We start from the raw sequence: 19854 nt of genomic DNA, 5'->3' as shown, positions 1-19854 counted from the left end.
GTGAATGTTTTTGAGGTTAATCAGGAGTTATACAAGTGCTGAGATTACAGATCATTTTCTTACAGTTAACTTTTTTTTTTTCCCAAGGAAATGCAAACTCAGTTCAAAAAGAACGCTGCATAAACTTGATGAATTTCCTTGATGAGCAAACCCACTTACATTTTCAGGAAAACTGGCAGTCAAGGTTATCAAAAGTTCTTTATGGGGAGATTGGAAACTCAGGAATTTGGTTCTGAACTGTAGGCACTGAAAGCCTTGGGGGCAAAGGGCAGGTGCCAGGATGGCAATGGGAGCATCCACGAGGGATGAGCTCCCCAGGGATGGATGGGGAGCACCTGTGGGAGTTCTGGGCACGTCTGAGGGAGGGTCAGGCAATGCCAGGCCGTGTGTGTCACACCTTACAAGCAGCTACAGCAAAACCCCAGGAGATGGTTGGTGTAATTTGGTTTCTAAACTGTACCCCAATAGCTCTTTGACTGCCCCACGGTCACAAGCAGACACACATGTTCTGGCAGGTGCCCTTTGCAGTCCTACTGGAGCTCAGCTTCTCTCCCCACCACCAAACCACACCTTTTTTCTTTGGTAATTTCAAGCCTCTTTTGGTAAATAACTTAACCAACATGTTTCACGAAGTCTGACTCTAGGCCACCCAACAGAGCACGGGGTTTGCACTCCAGATGGAAATTGTGATGACATGGAACGGCACTAAATAGCCCAGGGATCCTTTGCCTCAACATTCCACCTTCAATATTGTACAAGATCTCCATGGATGTTTAATCTCTGTCTTACCAAGGCACGTTGTAACAACCTACAGGGCACCAAGAAGTGGGTTAATTACTTTTTATTGCCCTGGTGAACCAAAGGCAGGGAAAGGTGAGCCTCAAGTAAAGTCATCAAAATGTATAAATAAGGTTTTTGCTTTGTCTCAATTAAATTCTAAATAAATCAGACTTGGCTTTAATTAATTCTGTTGGTTACAAACAGGCACTGTTGTCATCGCTTTGGGAGAAAACAGAGCTGCCTGGTAGGATGTAAAGTTAAATTTACTGAGATAATTCTGGTTAGAATGAGGGGTTCCAGCCCAGGCCCTCCAAGAGTCTGAGTGGCCCCCAGGCTGGACAGTGATGAGCACGAAGGCACCCAGGGCAGAGGGACTGACGAGCTGCTGCAATAATCACAGCCTGGTTCTGAAGAGTGAATCACTCCTGAAATGCCCCCAGTTGTCACAGGAGAACATTTGCCTTCTGATCTCCCAACAAAAACACTGGAAAAACATTAGGGTGGGACAAACAATTTCATATGGTGGGAAACCATTTCATATTGCCTTGCTCTTGAACACACTGCGTTACAAACAAGAATATGCCATCCCTCAGTGTGCAAATGCAACAATCTCTGCTGCCTGGCTGCTGGAATTTACTCCTGCTGAATGTGGGGCTGAGCCAGCCCGAGGTCAGTGAGAGGTTCTGGCATTAAAGGCAATTACAGTTTTCATAGTGGAGTCACAGTCACCCCCTTTCCCACTCTGCTCCTTTCTAACAGGCCAGAGTAAAAAAAACCCACAGTTAATAAAATAAACCAACTCGACAATCTCAGTTATCATAAATTAGAGAGAACTAACACCTTTAGTGCACAAGAATAAAAACCAAAGGCAAGAGGGAAAACTTTTTTTTTTTTTAAAAAGCAGTGCCAGAGGTTTCATAAACTGACGGAGAACAGGTCAGGAAGAGGTGGGTTTCTGAGGCACAGATAAGTTTTATTTGCTAATATCCTCTCGATATACTTACTGCACATACCAGATGGCTGGTTTAGTGAAGAAACTGTTTAATTCAAGTGGAAAAGTAAATAAAGAGCATATCCTGAGAAGGTGTAAATTCAAGAAAAATCCACTTGCTTTCACTATTTCTTTCTGTTAAATGTTCCTTTAAAAATTAAATCAATGAAATCCTGAGGCATTAAAGGATAGAATAAACAAATAGTTATATATTTCCTAAATAAATAAATAAATAAATAAATACAACTTGAATGCAAGAACTGCTTTCTTGCTTCTTTTCATCAATAATTCTTGCACTCCTTTGTCACCTCATGTTTGAGTTATACGTTTCAGAGCAGCAGTAACTCTTCCTTTACTTTTGAGATTGCTTCTAAACTTAGATTATTTGATTAAAAGGAAAAACTAGAACTGCAGTGGATGCTAACTTTCACTTGCATCAAGTTACCTTTAAGTCTATTAAAATAGAGATTCCCTTGAACCATTTATTTCATAAACAGGATTCATTCAGTGCAGTTTATATTTAATTTCTAATAGAAAGCTTTGTATTAAATTTCTTTTTTACATCAGTGGGATAATCATATTTCAGAATTCACTGCAAAATTCTCTGCAATACAGAATTAGATTTCAAAATTGATTTTGTACTTGTTATGCTGCTTCTCCCTGACCATTCTTTCCTGCTGGACACCTAAAAAATCAATACATTTCCCATTTGGGTTCCTAAGGTACATTATTTTCACTATTTCCTAAGGTTATGCAGGTAATATATTCATTTAACAGGATAAAGGTTCCTGTGATAGGGATGGTTGAAGCAATGCTTTGATTTTCCTCAACACAAAAGAAGCCCAGAAAGGTCTCCCAGTGAAATACAGAGCAGAGTGTTGTCCATGAGCTCATCCCTCCCAGTGTATCAACTCTCAGCAGCCCCTCTTTCCACTCTTCTATTTGTCACACTTGCTGGGATTTGTTAAGTAGAATCATTCATGGGATAAACTGTAAGTACTCTCTGATTTGATAATTTGACATGACTGTTGATCTTGTTTCATGCATTGTCTTCTTAGATTTGTCAGCCTGGAAAAACAGGGAAAAAAGCCCCAGACAGCTCCAGAGTTGACAAGTGAACCGTGGCAATTCATGCCCTCTTCGCCTGTGCATCCACTTCATGCACTTAGTGGGATATTTATTTTTGTTTTCAATCTTTTTTTCAGCTTCACCCTGTCAAACAAAGGCATAATTATGCCTCTCTGCTCAGAAGTCTGGTTTGGTGTGGGGCTTTTATTTTGTTTGGTCGGTTTTGGTTTTCCCCAGTGGGTAACAGACAAAAGTTTATTATTACTTCTGTAGCAAATAAATTACCCTTCTGGTAATAAAATAGCCTTTGTTGTATAAATATAGTCATGTAGCACAGAGAATATGCACACAATAACTGATAGACCATAATTCCATATAAAACCAATAGTAATCCCTAAGAAAATCTACCAAAACAGTCACAAAAACTCACTCAGCTGGAACTTTTGACTCATGTATTCAGATCTTTGCCCCAGCTTTCACCAAATGATTGGCCCAAAAGAAAGCTCTGAAGAAAGGAAACATTCCTTATAAGCAACAGAACTGAGTTTAGCATGGCCTGAAGTTTGGGTGGGGTTTTTTTGGGGGATTTAGAGGGAAATTTTTTTAAGAAATGGGATGATTTACTTGAGAAATTATGTAATTCTACTTCCACATAGTCTTGAAGAAATCAAATCGGCCAACCAATCCTCTTAAGTGCCCAACTACTTAATTATGATATTACTTATTTCCCTTACTAAATCTTTAGACTTGGCAGTGTTAGCCCAGTGTCTCCCACCCCAGTCTAGACTGGGACACAGGCAGAGCTGGAATCACTAAACCTGCAATATCAAATGCAGCTGAAGAAAACCTGCAATATTAAATGCATCCCAGAAGAACTGGATCAATTCACAGTGGTATTATTTACAGCAGAATATGATTAAGTTAATTTTGTAATTTAAATTAGCGGAGAAAACCAATGCAGGTCCTGCTCCTGCACCAGGGAGGAAATCACACCTGAATGCTAATTTGAGTGGATAATTGCAATTGTGGATTGCAAACTCCTTTAGTGCAACGCTATAAACCAGAGAGTCTCAAACTGAATTAAGGGGGGAATGGAAGTTCACAGCTCTACAGTAAGTCATCCATAAATCCTAGAAATGAGGAGCTGGGTGACAAGCAAGGAAAGGAGATTTGGAAGACTTACTGCTCACTCTTAGGAATTCCTGGTGTATTCCTCCACTATTGCCCTGCTCACTGCCATAAACATTGTGGTTTCCCCCCCTACCTGGGCCTGCAGCTCATTCTGATCACAAAATTGTTCCACTTGTGCTGCAACTTCAGAGCTTTTAATGTGAGAACAATAAATCAGAGGGCTGACATGGCCTCGGGCAGGGGTTTGAAACAAGTTTATGGGAACATAAAGGAAGGAGGGGAAAACCTGCTCTTTATGTCTACTTACAGCACCACTGGGAACTTCCATTTCAGGGATATCTGTTTGAAAAGCTCCTTCCCTGTTCTGCAGAATTCTCTCCTTGCTTTCCATGGGGTAAGAGCTCTGCAGTAACTTACTCTGCCCTATTGTTAAATTAGGTCAGGCAGATGTGCCACTTCTCCAGGAGCTCTTGGTTAAGAGGGAAAATGTCTGATAGGGCCACATATATGAAACTTTGAGTTGCCAAGACCTTTTCTGAGGTGTTGGGTTATTTAAGGTGAAGACAAAGTACATTGAAACTGTGAAAGATGTGTTAATCCTGGCTCACCATCTGATTTGGCTGAGACCTCTCAAGGAGATTAAACCACCTCAAATTTAAGCTAAACAGTTGAACAAACTTTAGTAATAAACAGGATGATTTAGGGGAAGTCTGGAGTAACTCAGTTATACCCAATACATAAAAGTAGATGGGAGACACCATAAAATTTGCTTATGAACAATAGAGACTTAATTCAGAATACTTCAATGTTCAAGCAGTTTCATTTTAAAAGAAATATTGAACTATAATATTTCAGGTCTTTCCTTGAAAAATATTGGGTAACCCCTATAAAAATCAATCATTGTTCTCTTTCAGGAGCAGATATTTGTTATGTGTTTTGAATGAATGCAAAAGATTTATGGTAGTTATTAAAACTGCAAAGTTAACCCAGTTATTCAAATCAAATGTGATCAAATTATTCAGCCTAAAATAGAAACTTTTTTAAATTTAATATTTAGAGCCCGTGAGGAGGTTGCAAATGCACTGCACTGCAGACTTCAATGACATGGAAGTTTTAAATAAAGTAGATATTGTAAAACAACCGAATATTAAATTCAATGCTAATTAAAGCCATAAACAGGTTATGTGTGGGGCGGTAATAGATGAAGCACTTCTGGGAAATAAGGCCTTTAACAAGCCTGGAGTAGCAAGCAAAAGATGAGCTCATCAATTCCATTATTAATTCATTTCCAAGAACACGGCTCTGCTCGTGTAAGACCTGACAAAACAGCACGAGCATTAATTTTGCAGAGCCAAGAGTGTCTGGACTGGAAAGCACAGCAGGAAAAGCTCAGCTCCAGCTGAGCACCTCGATCTGTACAGACAAATCAATTCCTGCCTGTTGGGTACAACCCTCCCACCAGCAATGCTGGGTCAAAGGCAGATTAAAATATTCTGGAGTGGGGAAAACTATTAAACAGTGAACCTGATGTAAGAAAGTCTAAAAAGAGCTGTTAAAACAAGAGCTGGTGGCAAAGGCAGTTGAAAAAAGAGCAAACATTCCCCACATAGTGAATAAAGGATGTTCCTCTCCATGTTAGAACTCCCTTCCTTTTCAGCATGAAGGATCTAACCTTCTGACAGCAGGGAAAATCCAGTTAAATTTTGTGGTGACAGCAGGAAAGGGAGATGCCATGCAAAGCATTTGCCCTATTTCCTCACATTACATGGTCAGCAATTTGCTGGGAAGAGGGAGATTTGTGAAATTAGTGTTTTAAATGCGCTTCTCATCTATGAATCTTGCGTCCTCATTTTGAAATTCACACAGGGCATGTGGGAGGAGGAATTCCAGGAAGCGTGGAAAAGCTGCAGGGGATGCCCAGGATTTCACAGAGGTAGCAGAGTCATCCATCATTTGGGTGAGGAGTGAATTACAAGTGTTTTACAGAAACAGCACTGCTGAAGGGAGAATACTGCACAAAATACTTGAAGTGGAAGTTCACCCTTTGCCTTCTCCCGTGGGAATCAGACCCAAAAAATCAGGAAAGCGGCTCTTGTAAATTCCAAAGTAAAGGATATGAAGTGGGGGTATGATATGAAAAGACATGCTGGCACCTTCCCAGCTGCTCCTCTGCTCAAAGGCTGTACACTGCCAGAAAGGCAGCTCCCTTGGCTCCCCATGGAAAAATCAATGGATATTATAAAAGCAGCTTATTGAGCTATGTCAAGACTTGCAGGTTTTCCTTGAGTCAGAACCTTTTATGTATAATAGATAAATGTGATAAATGGCTCTTCAGGAAAGGAGAGCTCCCACAGTAACAAAGGCCAAGGCAGAGACCACGCTGAGTTAAACAACAGAACATCCTCACTTTGGTTTAGTCCAAACAAACCTGAGCCACACAACTGGACAATGGAATGTGGACAACATGGAAAAAACACGTTCCAGCAAATTTATACCCTTAAAGGATCCCAGTAACTGAACCTCATCATCCTTCTCAGTGGACAAATATTGGCCTGAGCTGTCTCAAGCCAGCAGGTCTCCTACACCAGCACACTGTGTCCTGTAAACCTTGCAACAGAAATGGTCAATGCAATGATAATTTGTAGGCACTAATATTCCAAAGAAAAATCCAGCTGTATCCTGATGTAGCTCTGTCTTTCCAAGCTGGCAAACAGTAAGAACAAACTAAATCTCAAAGTTTTAGACAACTGTGCCAGGAAGGATTTCAGACTTCCCAGTGTGGTGACATTGTCCCACCTGTCCTTGTTTTCCACCTCAGCTGGGAATACTCAAACTCCTGGTGTAACAGGGGGAGGTAGGACATTTGACTGAGCCTTTTGGGATCAAAGGCACTGTCCCACCTTTCCTAACCTCTGCTTTCATCACTCGATCACAAGAGAAGCACAGAGTAATTTGGGCTAGAAGAGCTCTCAGGAGGTGTCTGTTCCCACACCCGCCCACAGCAGGTCCAGCTTTAATGTGGGATCAGGTTGTCCAGGGCCTTGTCCAGTCACAAGTTTGGAATGTCCTCCCAGCACATCCAAGGATATCTGAAAGCACACTGCAGCCCCCCAAATGGAACTTTGCTGGCCTCTGCTCTGTGTTGGGACAGTGACGTGGTGAACAAAATTAGTTACTTCTGATTTCCAGTGTTGGGGTTTTTCCTTTGGTGTGGGGAGGAAGTTGATTCTTATTTCTTTTCATACATAAAAAATAAATGCATGTCAATTTCAATCCCATCCCTCTTACAAAAACTACTCCAAGTTGATTTTTTTCTGGTTTTAGGTCACGTCATGTTACTGTAGATTGTCACCAGAGCTATCTTTAAAATGCCTTGTCCCATCACTGGGCATACTCTGCATGAGCCTTGGTGTGCTTGCATTGTTTTTATATAACAGAAACATTGATCCCACTAAGACTTCCAGCCTTGATTAACAAAAAATCACAAGTGTGATAAACCTTATGCCCATTAACAAAGCCCAGTTTCTAATTATCGTAGATGAGACCAACACAACTGACTCTCCTTTGCAGGAAATTTCAGCAAAGTGAGCCAGAGAATATAATGTGCTTACTAAAATTAATGGAAGCCTGAGTGGACTAAGTCCTGAGCAGCCCATCAGCCAGCATTACGTGATCTTCAAGAGTATATTCCTGTGGAGATGAAATGCTGAAGCACCAGGAGAAAGAACATCCCCCGATCAAGAGGAGACACAACTCACCTGTTCATTTCTTCAAGGCAGTCGGTTGCGAAGTAGAAGCTCTTTATTTTGGGGTGACATGCTTTGAAGGCACTGTAAAAAGAGCACAAAGAATAAAACCCACCTTTTTTCAGCTTGTCTACAAACACACAAGGCTGCCCTGCTCGGTGATTCCCCAGCATGGGGCAGGTTTCACAGGCATTTGTAACCTTCAGGCTGAATCTTGCTGCACAGATTTATAGCTGGATTCCTCCTGCTCTGATTACATCTCCATTTGTGAACCTCATACTTTGTTGTAAAAATTCCAAAAGCCCTTGAAGGACTTAGAAATATGAATCCTTTCAGTAACCGCTGATGTTTCACATCTAACAAACTCCTGAAAATCCTGAGTATATTGAAGTACATCTTAGTTGTATTCCAGAGATCAGCTGGAGGACTAAGGGTCTGATTCCCCCTCCACTGCTCATATATTTAGAAGAATGTTTTGTGTCCTACAGAAAGAAATATAGAGGGCTGCCAAGTTCTGTTAAATTAGAAATCACTGGAACAATAGATAATAATCAGTCTGACAGCATGGGTGATTATAGTTCACATAAAATGCTTTTTATTAATGCCTTTATGTGATATAATCCCTGGGCTCTCCCTCAGCTAAGAACAATAATCATATATTCACAAAATTTCTGTATGGGTATAATGAAAAGGAGCGTTGCTATCAAGGAAACCACAAACTCCCAGCTTTAAAGACTATTAATTTGATTAGCTGGCAAATGTTAAAAAAATGCCACACTATCATTCATAACATTTATGTTAAAATACTGACATTTAGGCAGTAATTGCCAGATGTAAGAATTAGATTAGGAATCATTACACGTGTAATTATGAAGAACCTGTGATGCAACGTTTCCACTATTAATAGCTTAAATGCAAATGAGTGCTTTATTAATTACTACAATTTCTTACAGTTTTCAGAGACAAAATGAAAGCTGAAGAAGCTTCCCTTGGTCACAATGATTTTCCTACATGTTTTATTGATTAAAATGCATCCAATAACAGGCTTTCTTAACAAAAGTTGTATTTATGTGCGATTTCCTTTTCCATGAGATTAGAGGTGTGAAAGGTGAGGTTATCTTTGCACAGAGGGTCATCACAAAACATCTAAATTCCATGAAGAAGACTGGAGAGGTATTTCAGTATTGTTTTGGTGTCTGGACAGTGATAATTCCAACTGCAAAGCTTCATCCCCCTGCCTACTTCTATTTTGCAAATAAAGGCAGTGAGTAAATGAGAAATCCCACACAGGGTGGAACCTTTCTGCTGCCCACTAGATGGCATAGGCTTGTTAATTATAACTACTTTGGATCATTATATAATTGGAGTTTTAAGGATACTCTGATCAAACTGAGGATTTCTTTGACCCAAATGATTTCCCCGTCAAAAATTCTTATTATTAGCGTCCTGCTTCCTGTTGCAGAACTTTTTACTCCCCTGTGCCCACCAAGCGCCAGCACCTTCAAGTGATTCTGTGGAAACAGCTGCTATCTGTCTGGGGGTGAGAAAAGGGGAATAGTTTTGTGCAAGTCTTTATACCCACGTGAATTAGAGCAGGACATTACACATCATTAATTACACAGTAATTAGCAAACACTGCACCTTCTTAAAGAAATTCCTCACAGAGCTAAATTTTTAATGCTCAAAACAGAAAATCATGATTGAACAAACACTCCTGCATAGTTATATTTTTGGTCTGAACTCTGTGCAACATCTACACCTTCTCCTGTTCCATTTGCCCGACATCTCCCAGTGCTGAGGTGTAAGGATTGGCTGGAATTGGGGAGGATTATGTGGTGGATCTAAAGATTCTAATCCTCTCAGCTAATCCTGAGAGAATATCACATGATGAAGTGCCTGCTTGTAAATAGGATTATTTTCCCAGACAGGACATTTACATACATAAAGGCATTAAAATGCCAGTATTGGGGTTTCAAATTAACCTTTTAAAAGTTAGAAAAATGTCAGAGTTAGTGTGATAAACACAATTCAATTTGGTTCCACTGTGATGTCATCTAATCTGTGATCGGTGGATCATTTTCTAGTGGAAGGTGTCCCTGACCATGGGCAGGGAGTTGGAATAAGGTGATCTTTAAATGATCTTTGAGGTCCCTTACAACCCAAACCAACCTGTGATTCTGTGATTATTTATTTCACTGCTACATTCTCACAGTAACTCTACCTCAGTCAAGGGACAGGGAAGTGATGTCAGGACTGTGCAACAGAAAAGGCACCACAGGCTCCTGTCTCAGTTGGAAAACAATTTGTGAATGGCTCATAAAATGCAGAAAGAGCAAGAATTTTGTCAAGGGCAGATAATTTAAATGCTGCAGGTCCTCCTGCAAAGGAGTTCTCACATGCCAGGTCCCAGCAAACAGACATAATTGGTTACTATATGAATGTTCCTTAAGATCTTGTTGCCTGACATTGTGTTGGTTCCCTGAGATGGTGAGAATTCCAGCTGCAATAACAGATTGCACTGTTACATGTTCACAGACTCAGAAAACAGCTCCTTATTGTTGTGACATGGAGATCCCAATTCTGTGCAAACTCTTCACTGAAATGTTTTGCAGTTCTGTGTCAGGGCTGCAAAACATGACAATAAATCCATCTTCATCATCTCCCAGCAATGTCACAGAGATTATTATTAGGGAAACATTTAGACACACCAGCATTTGGAACAAAAGAAAAGTCTCCAGGGAAACAATTCGAGATGTATAAATATGAATAATGCAAAAGAATGATATCTATATATTTTACATTTTGCTTTTTTTGGAATGCCCCAAACTGGATGCAGTGATGTAGGTGTGGTGTGATGAGTGCCAAGGATAAGGGAATAATCCCTTTTAAGGGGAAGCTTCTTCCCTGTGGGGACCCACTGGTTGCTCAAGTGGGGTTTGCTGGCTGCAAGACTGTCAAGTTCTTTGCAGAAGTAATAAAAATTACTAAAACTGTAGTAACACTTAAGCTAAAACTTCATGTCTATGTTATTTAAAACTTCATGTCTACTTGTACCACATCAATGACATTTGTGTAGAGTAACTGCACAGTTTCAATACAAAGTGCCAAATTATCCTTGATAAATTTAAGACCTAAATTTGCATTAACCAGGCAATGAAAGTTCTCACTATGTGCAAATTGCTGAAGGTTCAGGCAAAGCACTGGTTAATAATGATTAATTGTATCACTGGTTCAATTACTCTTTATATCTGGGGATCAGCTTCATCATGGGGCATTATAATTACCAGTGTCTTTGAAAATAACACGATATTCATGTCACGCCACAGCATGCAGACTGAAATAACTGTGGTTCCTCATGCAGTATGATCATTGCTAATCAGGAAGATGCAGGTGTTGCCTAAAAGCAGTGGAAAGGTTTTCAGTGTCAATGCAAAAAGCCTCCTTTCGTAGGGATGAGGTCATTCTAGGTCCAGATATAGCCCGGAGAGCTGAACCAGTCTGAGATAATAATCAGGGTACCTTCATTAAATGCATTACTGAGGCAAATCATCAAACCATACAGAATAATGCAATTACTGTATGTTCTTGTGAGAGCTTTCTTAAGGCTATTCTGTCCCCCGTGTGCTGTGGACATCAGGAGCAGTGAGGCTGCGGAACAGAACTCTCCATCCAGCACAGGAAGGGGAGAGAGAAATCCATTAATTATCCCAGTAAGGCTTCAAATCTTTTTGTTCAAAGGGGTTTGAACATTTCACATCAGTGGCTCTGAAAATAAGAGAAATCTGAGGGGAAATCCAAGCCGAGTCCCAAAACGTTCTTAGCTTTGCTTTTGAGAGAGCTGAAGGAGCGACACTGGGATTTTAGGTTTTCAGTGGAATCAGGCAATGGAATCAGGCTCCTGTCCTTGGTAAGACAGCACAGGACAGGGAAGAGCTTCCCAGTGTGCTCCCAGGGGCTGTGGGTTGGAGCTGGCTGGATACAAGCAGGACCCTCCACTCCCACATGCTGGATATACCCGATTTAAGTGAGCCTGACCCTGCACTTACATCCTCTGCAGTTTCAGAGGAGCAGATAAAGTAATGGCAAATGTAAAGTGTGGGTTTTGTGATGGGGGAAATACATAAATGATAGTCCATGAAGGAAGAAATCAAAGGGAAATTCAGCTCAGGAATAAAGGGAATATACTATGAACATCTTCATTATAGTTTTACCCCTGGACCTGCCTCTTTCTGAAAGGATTCAAAGCCCGAAGGTTCTGAGCTCTCAGCCGTGTGCAGAGTTTCGGTTAATCGGACTTTTTCCTGAGCACACACCCTCCAGAAACGGCTCTCTGAGCAGAGCTCTGAGGGATTGTGTTCTCCTGCTTAGAGGAAAGCTCTGGAAGCTATTTCTAGCTATGCACAGTGACCTCCCGTTTGATCTTGCTTAGTTCACTGAAATCTGTTAAGTGCTTCATATTCTAACAAAAGGGTATTATTTTTCCTGTATTTTTTTTTTGTTCAATATCATTATTAATATCTACTCGTTGCTCTGAGGTATTTATAGTGCTCAGTTCATGTGTAATTTCTATAGTGATACCCTCAGCTGAAAGGAGGAATAGAAGTAGAAATTGCACTCTCTTGTACTTCTCAGACACAGTAATAACATCTCCAGAAAAGAACAGGCAATGAAGAGGTTTGATTTTCTGATGAGCAGACTCTTTTGTAATGCATATCTTCAATATTTCCACTGTACATGTGTTCATAGTTGTAAGACTTGTGTTCCTCAGATCAGACCTGCATTCAGTCATTGGAAAAGCACACCAAAAATCCAAGATGCTTATTTAAAAGTAGGAAAGTGTAAAGAAAACTAATGCAAATAACTGAGGAGATACCAGCAAAGTGCTTGTCTGAAAGCACTGGAATTGTTCTGTTAAACATGTTAATTCCTATTCCAACACTGCTTGGAAGCAATTTCCAGTGAGTGTCTGTTATTAAATATGCCTTAATTATGGAAAAGCTTATAATGTGCTTTTTACTGGGAGCAAAATGTAGAAGTAGCAATCTGCACATAAGCAATAATGCAGTGCTCATTTTGCATATGGAACCTAAATATTTTAGCAGTTGAGAACAACACAATATTGGGTATGTAAAGCTTCCTCCATAAAGGAGAAAATTAAGATTCTATTTACCATCCATTGCCATGACATTTTTAATGCTGTTTCCTATGGGCATTTATTGCACACTTGATTCTTACCAATGTGGCTGTTGTGAACCTGAGAAAGTTTTATCTCTTGGGTAAAGTGTTATTTGTTTTTTACTTTACTTGCTTAGCTGAAGTTGTAACTGGGCTGTGTGGCAACCTGAGCAAAGGGTTACTCAATTCACTATAATCCAGCTATGAAGTTTACAGTACATTATATCTTCGATAATAAAGAAAATGCTGTGCAGATATCAAGGTTTTTTCAGTAACTTCCTTTGGTGGACTTTGCAAATGTTTATTCCCATGTACAGTAAACTTCCAAGAGCCATCCTTTGGTTTACAAACAAAACTGACACTTGTACTCACTGTTTTCGTCTGCACTCAATTGCTCTGTCTATCCTGAACTCGGGTAAGCTGATGAATCCTTCTGCTTTCTCATCCTGCCAAAAGAGAAGGAAAAAGTGATGGTGAGGAAGAACATGAAATTAAAGAAGCGAGAAATGAGCAGCAGCCATTTGGGTTTTACACAAAGAACAACCACCCAATCAAACAAAATATTGAACATATTTTCCCTGTACTGTTTTTACTCTGAAATGGGTTTAATTCATCACACAATGTCAATAACTTTGTGAATTAACTCAACTGACAGTTTCTTAGAGGAGGCCCAGCCATTCTAATCTCCCTTTGCTGAAGATCATAGAAAACCTTCCAACCACAGACACAGCATCCAAAAATTGCATTTAAGGCCTTACCAGCGAAAAATTCTCAGTTTCTTTGTGATATATCTGCATTTTACAGGTGTTTGGTGGATGTCTCCCTTTAAAGGCACAATTATCAGCCCATCTGCCCTGCTGACAGTAACTGAGGAGGCTCCTGCAGGGACCTCACCGTGATTAAATGGAGATGTAATACCTGGGAAGTGCATATTGTCACTTTTTTCGCTTCTTTTGAAGTAATTTAGCAGGAAAAGCAAGGAGCTGTATTAACACCTGTCAGATTTTTGAAAAGTATTGGCGAGTGCACGATGGAGTGTGGCTTGGATGTACCAACAGCCTAATTCTCAGTGGGTCCCCCCCTGTGCAAGCACCCCGTGAGTGGCACTGTCACCAACACGTACAGCACAGAACCCCAGGGCCTTCATCACCCACACTGCTTTGGCTGACAGAAAAATACAAAAACTGAGGGTAATTATTCTACTAAAATTGTTCTCCTGAAGAAAATGGGAGATAAGGAGTAAAATGCCCAATAATCACTGCACCTGCACTGTGGGGCTCCCTGCAAACAAACGGAAAAGCAGCATCCAACCATTTGGGGCTTCTCCCCTCTGTTATTTCCTCCCACATTTCTGCAGATTGTGCCAATGGTTTTCAGTAAAATTTCACCAAGAACAGCATTTTACACACGAGAAACTGCAAACTCCAGACTAATTCAGCAAAAAGCAAGAGGAGCATCTATATAAAAATAACTTTTAGATAAAGAGATCCACACATTCAGATTTTCACATCTGCTTCACACAATGCTTAACTAAGACAAATACACTTTATTCATGTCACATTTTAAACATCCCCTCACACAGCTGAAACTGAGGAGAGCTGAGTGTGAACACTGTGTTACTCCAAATAAATACTACCTGTGGAAAAGTATTAGCCACTGACCTATTGATTTCTTTGAGAGCATCAGGAACATCTGCTGTTTTATTAAGCTTGAACATGGACTCAGAGAACTTAAAAAAGAATTTCAGTTGAAATATTTCCAGCTGGAGCCACCCAGCCCTGGCAATTAAAGTGGCGGTTCAGGCTCACAACCAACAGCGCAGCAAAACCAGACTTTAGCCAAAAGAATTACAAAGCCCAAGGTTGCAGTTTTCCTTCCTGCAATACTTACATTCTGGTTTGTGTACCAGTACAAGGAGGAATCCTTCAGAATAAACCAGTACTTTTTCCATTTCTGGGTGAAGTAACCTTTGGCATCCTTTTTCTTCCAGAGCCAGCCCTCGCAGTCGCCGTGCCCCAGGTCCTTGCAGGAGATGCGTCTCCTGCTCACGCTGGACAGGGAACTCCCTGAGAACACCACGAGGGAAACGCTATAAACACACCACTCCTTTTCAGTCATGGCTCAATTCAAAGCCCTCCAAGCCAAATCCTCTCCAGCTTCTGGGAGAGGAGGTGGAATGAACAATTTCCCAAATTCCACAGCGCTCTGCAGTTTTGGTTCCAGCACGAACACGAAATAAAGGGGGTTGGTTTGTGCAATGGTTTAGTTAATCCCTTGAGGTTCATCCCTGTTAGGGCTGCACTTTTGTTTGATTAGGAGGGGCAGCATCATTCCAAACTAAAAATTTGTATTTATTTATTTATTTGTATTAATTTAGGTACTTATTTAGCCTCAGTCAGAAACTCAGAGCATGACACAATCTGTACACAAATATAAACCTTATTTTTTCATAAATATTTCCTCTTAGAAGCAGAAGGCCTGTCGAATTCTGGGATTTTTTAACCCAATTTTTATAGTCAATAAAAAAGAAAGATTTCTCACTTCCATAACAATGCAATGTTTACATATCTTTTATCCTGAGTTTAAGTGAACAGCAGTGTCTTAACTTCACAACATTCTGTTAAAGGCACAGCACCAGGAAAAGGTTTTTCCCTTGGTGTTATTTCACTAAATCCTAATGGAGAGGCATAGAACTTCAGTATGCCTTGTAAATATTAGAAATCAGGGGGTTTAAATTATAGTATCATTCTTTCCTGAAAAAAACTCTGTAGGAAATTTCATATTTTCATAGGAATGTATTAAGTTATAACTATTTTTCTGTTTATTGTTTGATGTCTCATACAGGCCACAAACAAAGAAGAAGGAAATAGAAAAATATACAAATACTACCTCTGTTCTTCCTAGGACAGAGGAAACTGTACCACCCAGCCAAGCAATATTATACCTTAGAACACATTTATTTTGCTATTTTCCTTTGGTGTTTGCTATCACACTTAGAAATATTTAAGTTGATCTTTGGCACTTGACTGAGCTCAGTTGTTACCAGAGAAGGAGCCCCGATTTGTACATTCCAAATGTTCACAGAAATCAGTTACCTTTTGACCATTTCCTGCTCTTTACCCTGAGGGAAGCGTAATGGAATGACTGCAAGGAAAAAAAGAAGCAATGATGAAACACCAAAGCAAGTAAGAGCAGCGACATGTACCAGCTGCCATTGCCTCCCATCCCCAGGCTCATCTTGGGCTTAGTTATCACAGCACCACTTATCACAGAATCTCCTTTTTTGGCATTTTCTCTTCTTACTGTTGTAAGTGTCATGAAGAAAACAACACAGTGCCAAAACTGCAAATTAAAATTCAATTGTTTTTCTAAAGTTACTTGTTACTATCACAATCAAATTGTTAAGGATTATTTGCATGAATAGCTATGAAGTAGTTTGAAAACTCACGTGCACGATACAGAAATGACTGATACTTGAAATTTATTGTAAGTATCAATCAAATAATCATATAAATATTCATTCAAAAAGAAATATGAACCCCAAACATTATCTAGGTAATGTGGAAAGTAATTTGTTCAATGACATGTTGAAGTCAGGTTCTTTAATTGTTTCCAGCCACAGAAACAATAAAGTTTGTTGGGTTGGTAGGTTGACAGAATAACTCTGAGGAGAAACAAAAATAATTCTTTCTTTCTTTCTTTTGTGGCTGAATTAGAAAATTGTTACAGATTCTGAAGAAAACCCTCAAGGCATTTCATGATTTAAACCTTCTAAAGACAGGGTTAGTACTCAAAAACTGGTAAGAATTTCCCTCAAAGATGTAAATGTTTAAACACTCTAGAAAATAAACAGCTGAAAACAAGGCTCCAAGCAACTGGAGAGACCAAGTTTGATTTTAAATAAAATGAGAGGAGGGAGGAGTGGGTTTGGACATTTACAGACCTATTTGTAATTTAATCTGTTCACAGCTTTGAACATTTTCTAGCGACTTGCAGAAATCAGCAGTTCCTGAGCACTCGAGGAGACAAAGGTTAATATTGTTCCTGTGCTGGAGGAAATGGAGTAAAATACAGCCAGCAAACCAAAAGGCAAAAGTCTGTGAGAAGGTATTAAATGTGCACAACAACAACCTTGGGGTTTTATTGGTGTATCTGAAATCACAGCAGCAGCACTGGGCAGTCACGTTGTGTCAGCTGCAGTTCTGTGGTGACTGGGACTGAAACAATCTGCTCAGTGCTCCTGCCTCTGTAAAAACGCATCAGGGCAAAGCAGAATCCTTTCTGAAAAGGACATCACCGAATTCTGACACAATTTAAATTAAAGAAATACAGTGATGGAATAAAACCCTGTAATTAGACTGCAGTTTTCATAGGTGATTAAATTTAAAGAACTGCCAGACAAACGGAACATCTGGAGGAGATACACATTAGGATACTCACCAGAAACTGGTGTGCCATCATTTAAAAAAAAAGTTTGAAAAATAATGAAAACACAAGCACAACAAAAAAAGGAGAGCTGAAAATATTAGTTCTTCTAAGGAGCCAGGTTAATTAGTCTTACTCTGTTTTGTTTCTGCTCACATACAACACATTCAAAGCAAAAAAACCGGAGGAAATGAAAGGTTTGCAATACCTTGGGAATCAGTAGTTAATTAGTACTGCTAATGTACAAAATTCAAGCTCCATATTCTGAGAGATAAAGGAACCACTATAATATAATTAACTTGGTGGCAAACACTGTAAGAAAACAGTCAGAACTCACAGACTCTGAGTGACTCAGAGTTGCCATGGGAGACAGGCAGATGAGGGGAGAGCTCATCATCCCCGGGGCTGTCAGCATCTCAATCCTGATCTCAAAGCCACTCCACAGAGGGGAATGTCACAGAGTGCCCACCCTGCCACCCCAGCCCAGAGCAGCACAGTGGGGGAGGGAAAAAACCAGAGGGGTGGAGTTGAATCTGTGCCACGTGAAGGTGAATTGATGAGATCTCACTGTAATTAGGGGTAGGAGAAGTGCTGTCACCGAAACACCAAATGAAAAGCAAAACCAGTTCCTTGGACCTCCACTAGCTTGGACCTTGGGAGTTTGTAAGGAAAACTATTAATCAGAGAGTTACCACAACCACACAATGGTTTGGGTCAGAAGAGACCTCAAAGCATATCCAGTTCCACCCCCTGCCATGGACAGGGACACCTTCCACTAGACCAGGTTGCTCCAAACCCTGTCCAACCAAATCACTGTAAAAAGTGCCAAGTCAAGGTGAAGAACTGACATCCTACAAGTGAAAGTTCTGGGCTTTGCCCTTTGTATGAAATATCTGCCAAATACTAAAAAATAAAACAATGCCTGGCTATTTTCCATCGACGAATGAGGTACCTCAAAATTGGTACCCCCAAAATAGTTGAAAATCTTAATCCCATCTCTCCCTGTCATTGTATTAATAGTGTTTAAATATTTTTAAAAGTTATTTTAAAAACTTTCTTTACCTTCAGGCCAACACCCCTTCCAGAGGTGCCTTCTAGCCTAGACATTGTGTATGGTTCTTTACCCCAAACTAGCACATACTTCAGAACTCACACTAAGGTTCCTAAATTTACCTAAAGTACTGCAGCCACACTGACCTGCTGTGGTTGCAGCAGCCAATTTTCTGAACATGGAAATTATGTCTAGATTTTTGTTTTCAGCTGTTTCATGACAGACAAATGTCAAGATTTGGGATACCTTAAATGTATTCTAAAAATATGACAATGAATTAAACAACTGAGAATTTTTTTATTTGAAGTACATTTATAAATCATTACCTTCCTCATGGATGTGCTTCCTGGATGGTCAATGGCAGAACTTGCATATCTAGGACAGAGAGATGAAAGATGTCAAATGACCACAGGAAAAAAATAATAACCTGAATATGTGGTGCATATACACAAATACTGTGCATTTACAGCATCCTGCAGTGGAGAGTTCGTAACATTTTGCTAGAGGATGCCACAAACACAAAAATTTTACCCTTCAGAATGCAAAAATACTTTCTCTGGTATATCTGAGCTTTCTCTGGAGAATGGAGAACAAAGCAGGGCAACATCACCAGAGGCCCTTCCTTGTAGAGTGCAAACAGTGTTGGCCACTGATGGAAATAGGACACTGAATCAGGGTCAAATCTGTCTGCTCTGGAACAGAAATTCTTAAACACATTTTGCCCTCGTGCTTTCAAAAGCAAGGAAAGGGAGAAGCCTTAAAACTGTGCCTGCCTTTCCCTTGCAGGCCTGGCTGGTGAGCAGAGCAGGGAGCTCTGCACCCCCGGGGGCTCCGTGCTGATGTCACGGTTACACTGAGAGCTCGTGGAAGATGTCAAGGTTTCCTGTTATCAACTACAAACGTCTCCTAAAGTAAAACGAAGATGAAAGAATACGGAGAACCCTGCTAAGCACAGAGTTCTGTGAAGAAGCCGCAGCAGTGACTCCAGGGTGTGTGCCCATTGCTCCTTTCTCACCTGTGAACACCCAGCGGGGCAAAGGCTCCTGGTAAACAGGAAAGCAAAGAGGCTGCTGCTCCAGGAACATTTAGTTCAACTCGCCTTCCTAAACCTCAGAACACTCCCACATTTAGTGATTCCACCTCCAATGGCAGACTGTCATTTCCTAAATCACAACAGAAGTGGAGTCACAGCTTCCCTGTATCATTTACCAGAAGAACTTCTTGAGAAATCTTAGCGTGCAGGAAACCACCTGCACGTTGTGGTTTGGGTTCTGCAGTGTCTTCTGCAGAAAGCAATAGCATCTCATAGTAAGAAAAGTATCTGAACATCATAGTTGGAGACCAGGAAGAGGTTTGAGGTAAAGCATGTTATATTTACAGAAAATTATCTGTTAGATAACTTAAAAATTGGTATTAGCGCAAGAATTATAAAGAGATTTGATGAAGGGCTTAAAGCACCACATTCAGTACTAAAAGGAGGTTATGCT

At 40.3% G+C, this 19854-nt stretch overlaps 1 protein-coding gene across 5 annotated transcripts in view; it reads right to left on the bottom strand.

Moving 5' to 3' along the window:
- Window positions 1-19854, bottom strand: part of LOC114073715 (connector enhancer of kinase suppressor of ras 2-like) — a 176284-nt gene that overhangs the window by 8845 nt on the left and 147585 nt on the right. For all 5 annotated transcript variants that reach the window (XM_027911449.1, XM_027911448.1, XM_027911451.1 and 2 more), the window contains 5 exons: window positions 18694-18742; window positions 15987-16035; window positions 14782-14957; window positions 13264-13337; window positions 7729-7800 (listed from right to left, as the gene is read on the bottom strand). In XM_027911449.1, coding sequence (XP_027767250.1) covers window positions 7729-7800; window positions 13264-13337; window positions 14782-14957; window positions 15987-16035; window positions 18694-18742 — 420 coding nt within the window. The remainder of the gene's footprint in view (window positions 1-7728; window positions 7801-13263; window positions 13338-14781; window positions 14958-15986; window positions 16036-18693; window positions 18743-19854) is intronic.

Source organism: Empidonax traillii, unplaced genomic scaffold, assembly GCF_003031625.1.
Source record: "Empidonax traillii isolate 1590-97213 ecotype Southwest subspecies unplaced genomic scaffold, ASM303162v1 scaffold32:size1966603, whole genome shotgun sequence".
Taxonomy (NCBI): Eukaryota; Metazoa; Chordata; class Aves; order Passeriformes; family Tyrannidae; genus Empidonax; species Empidonax traillii.
Note: the sequence above shows the minus strand (reverse complement) of the source record. Positions and strands in the feature narration are given on the sequence as shown.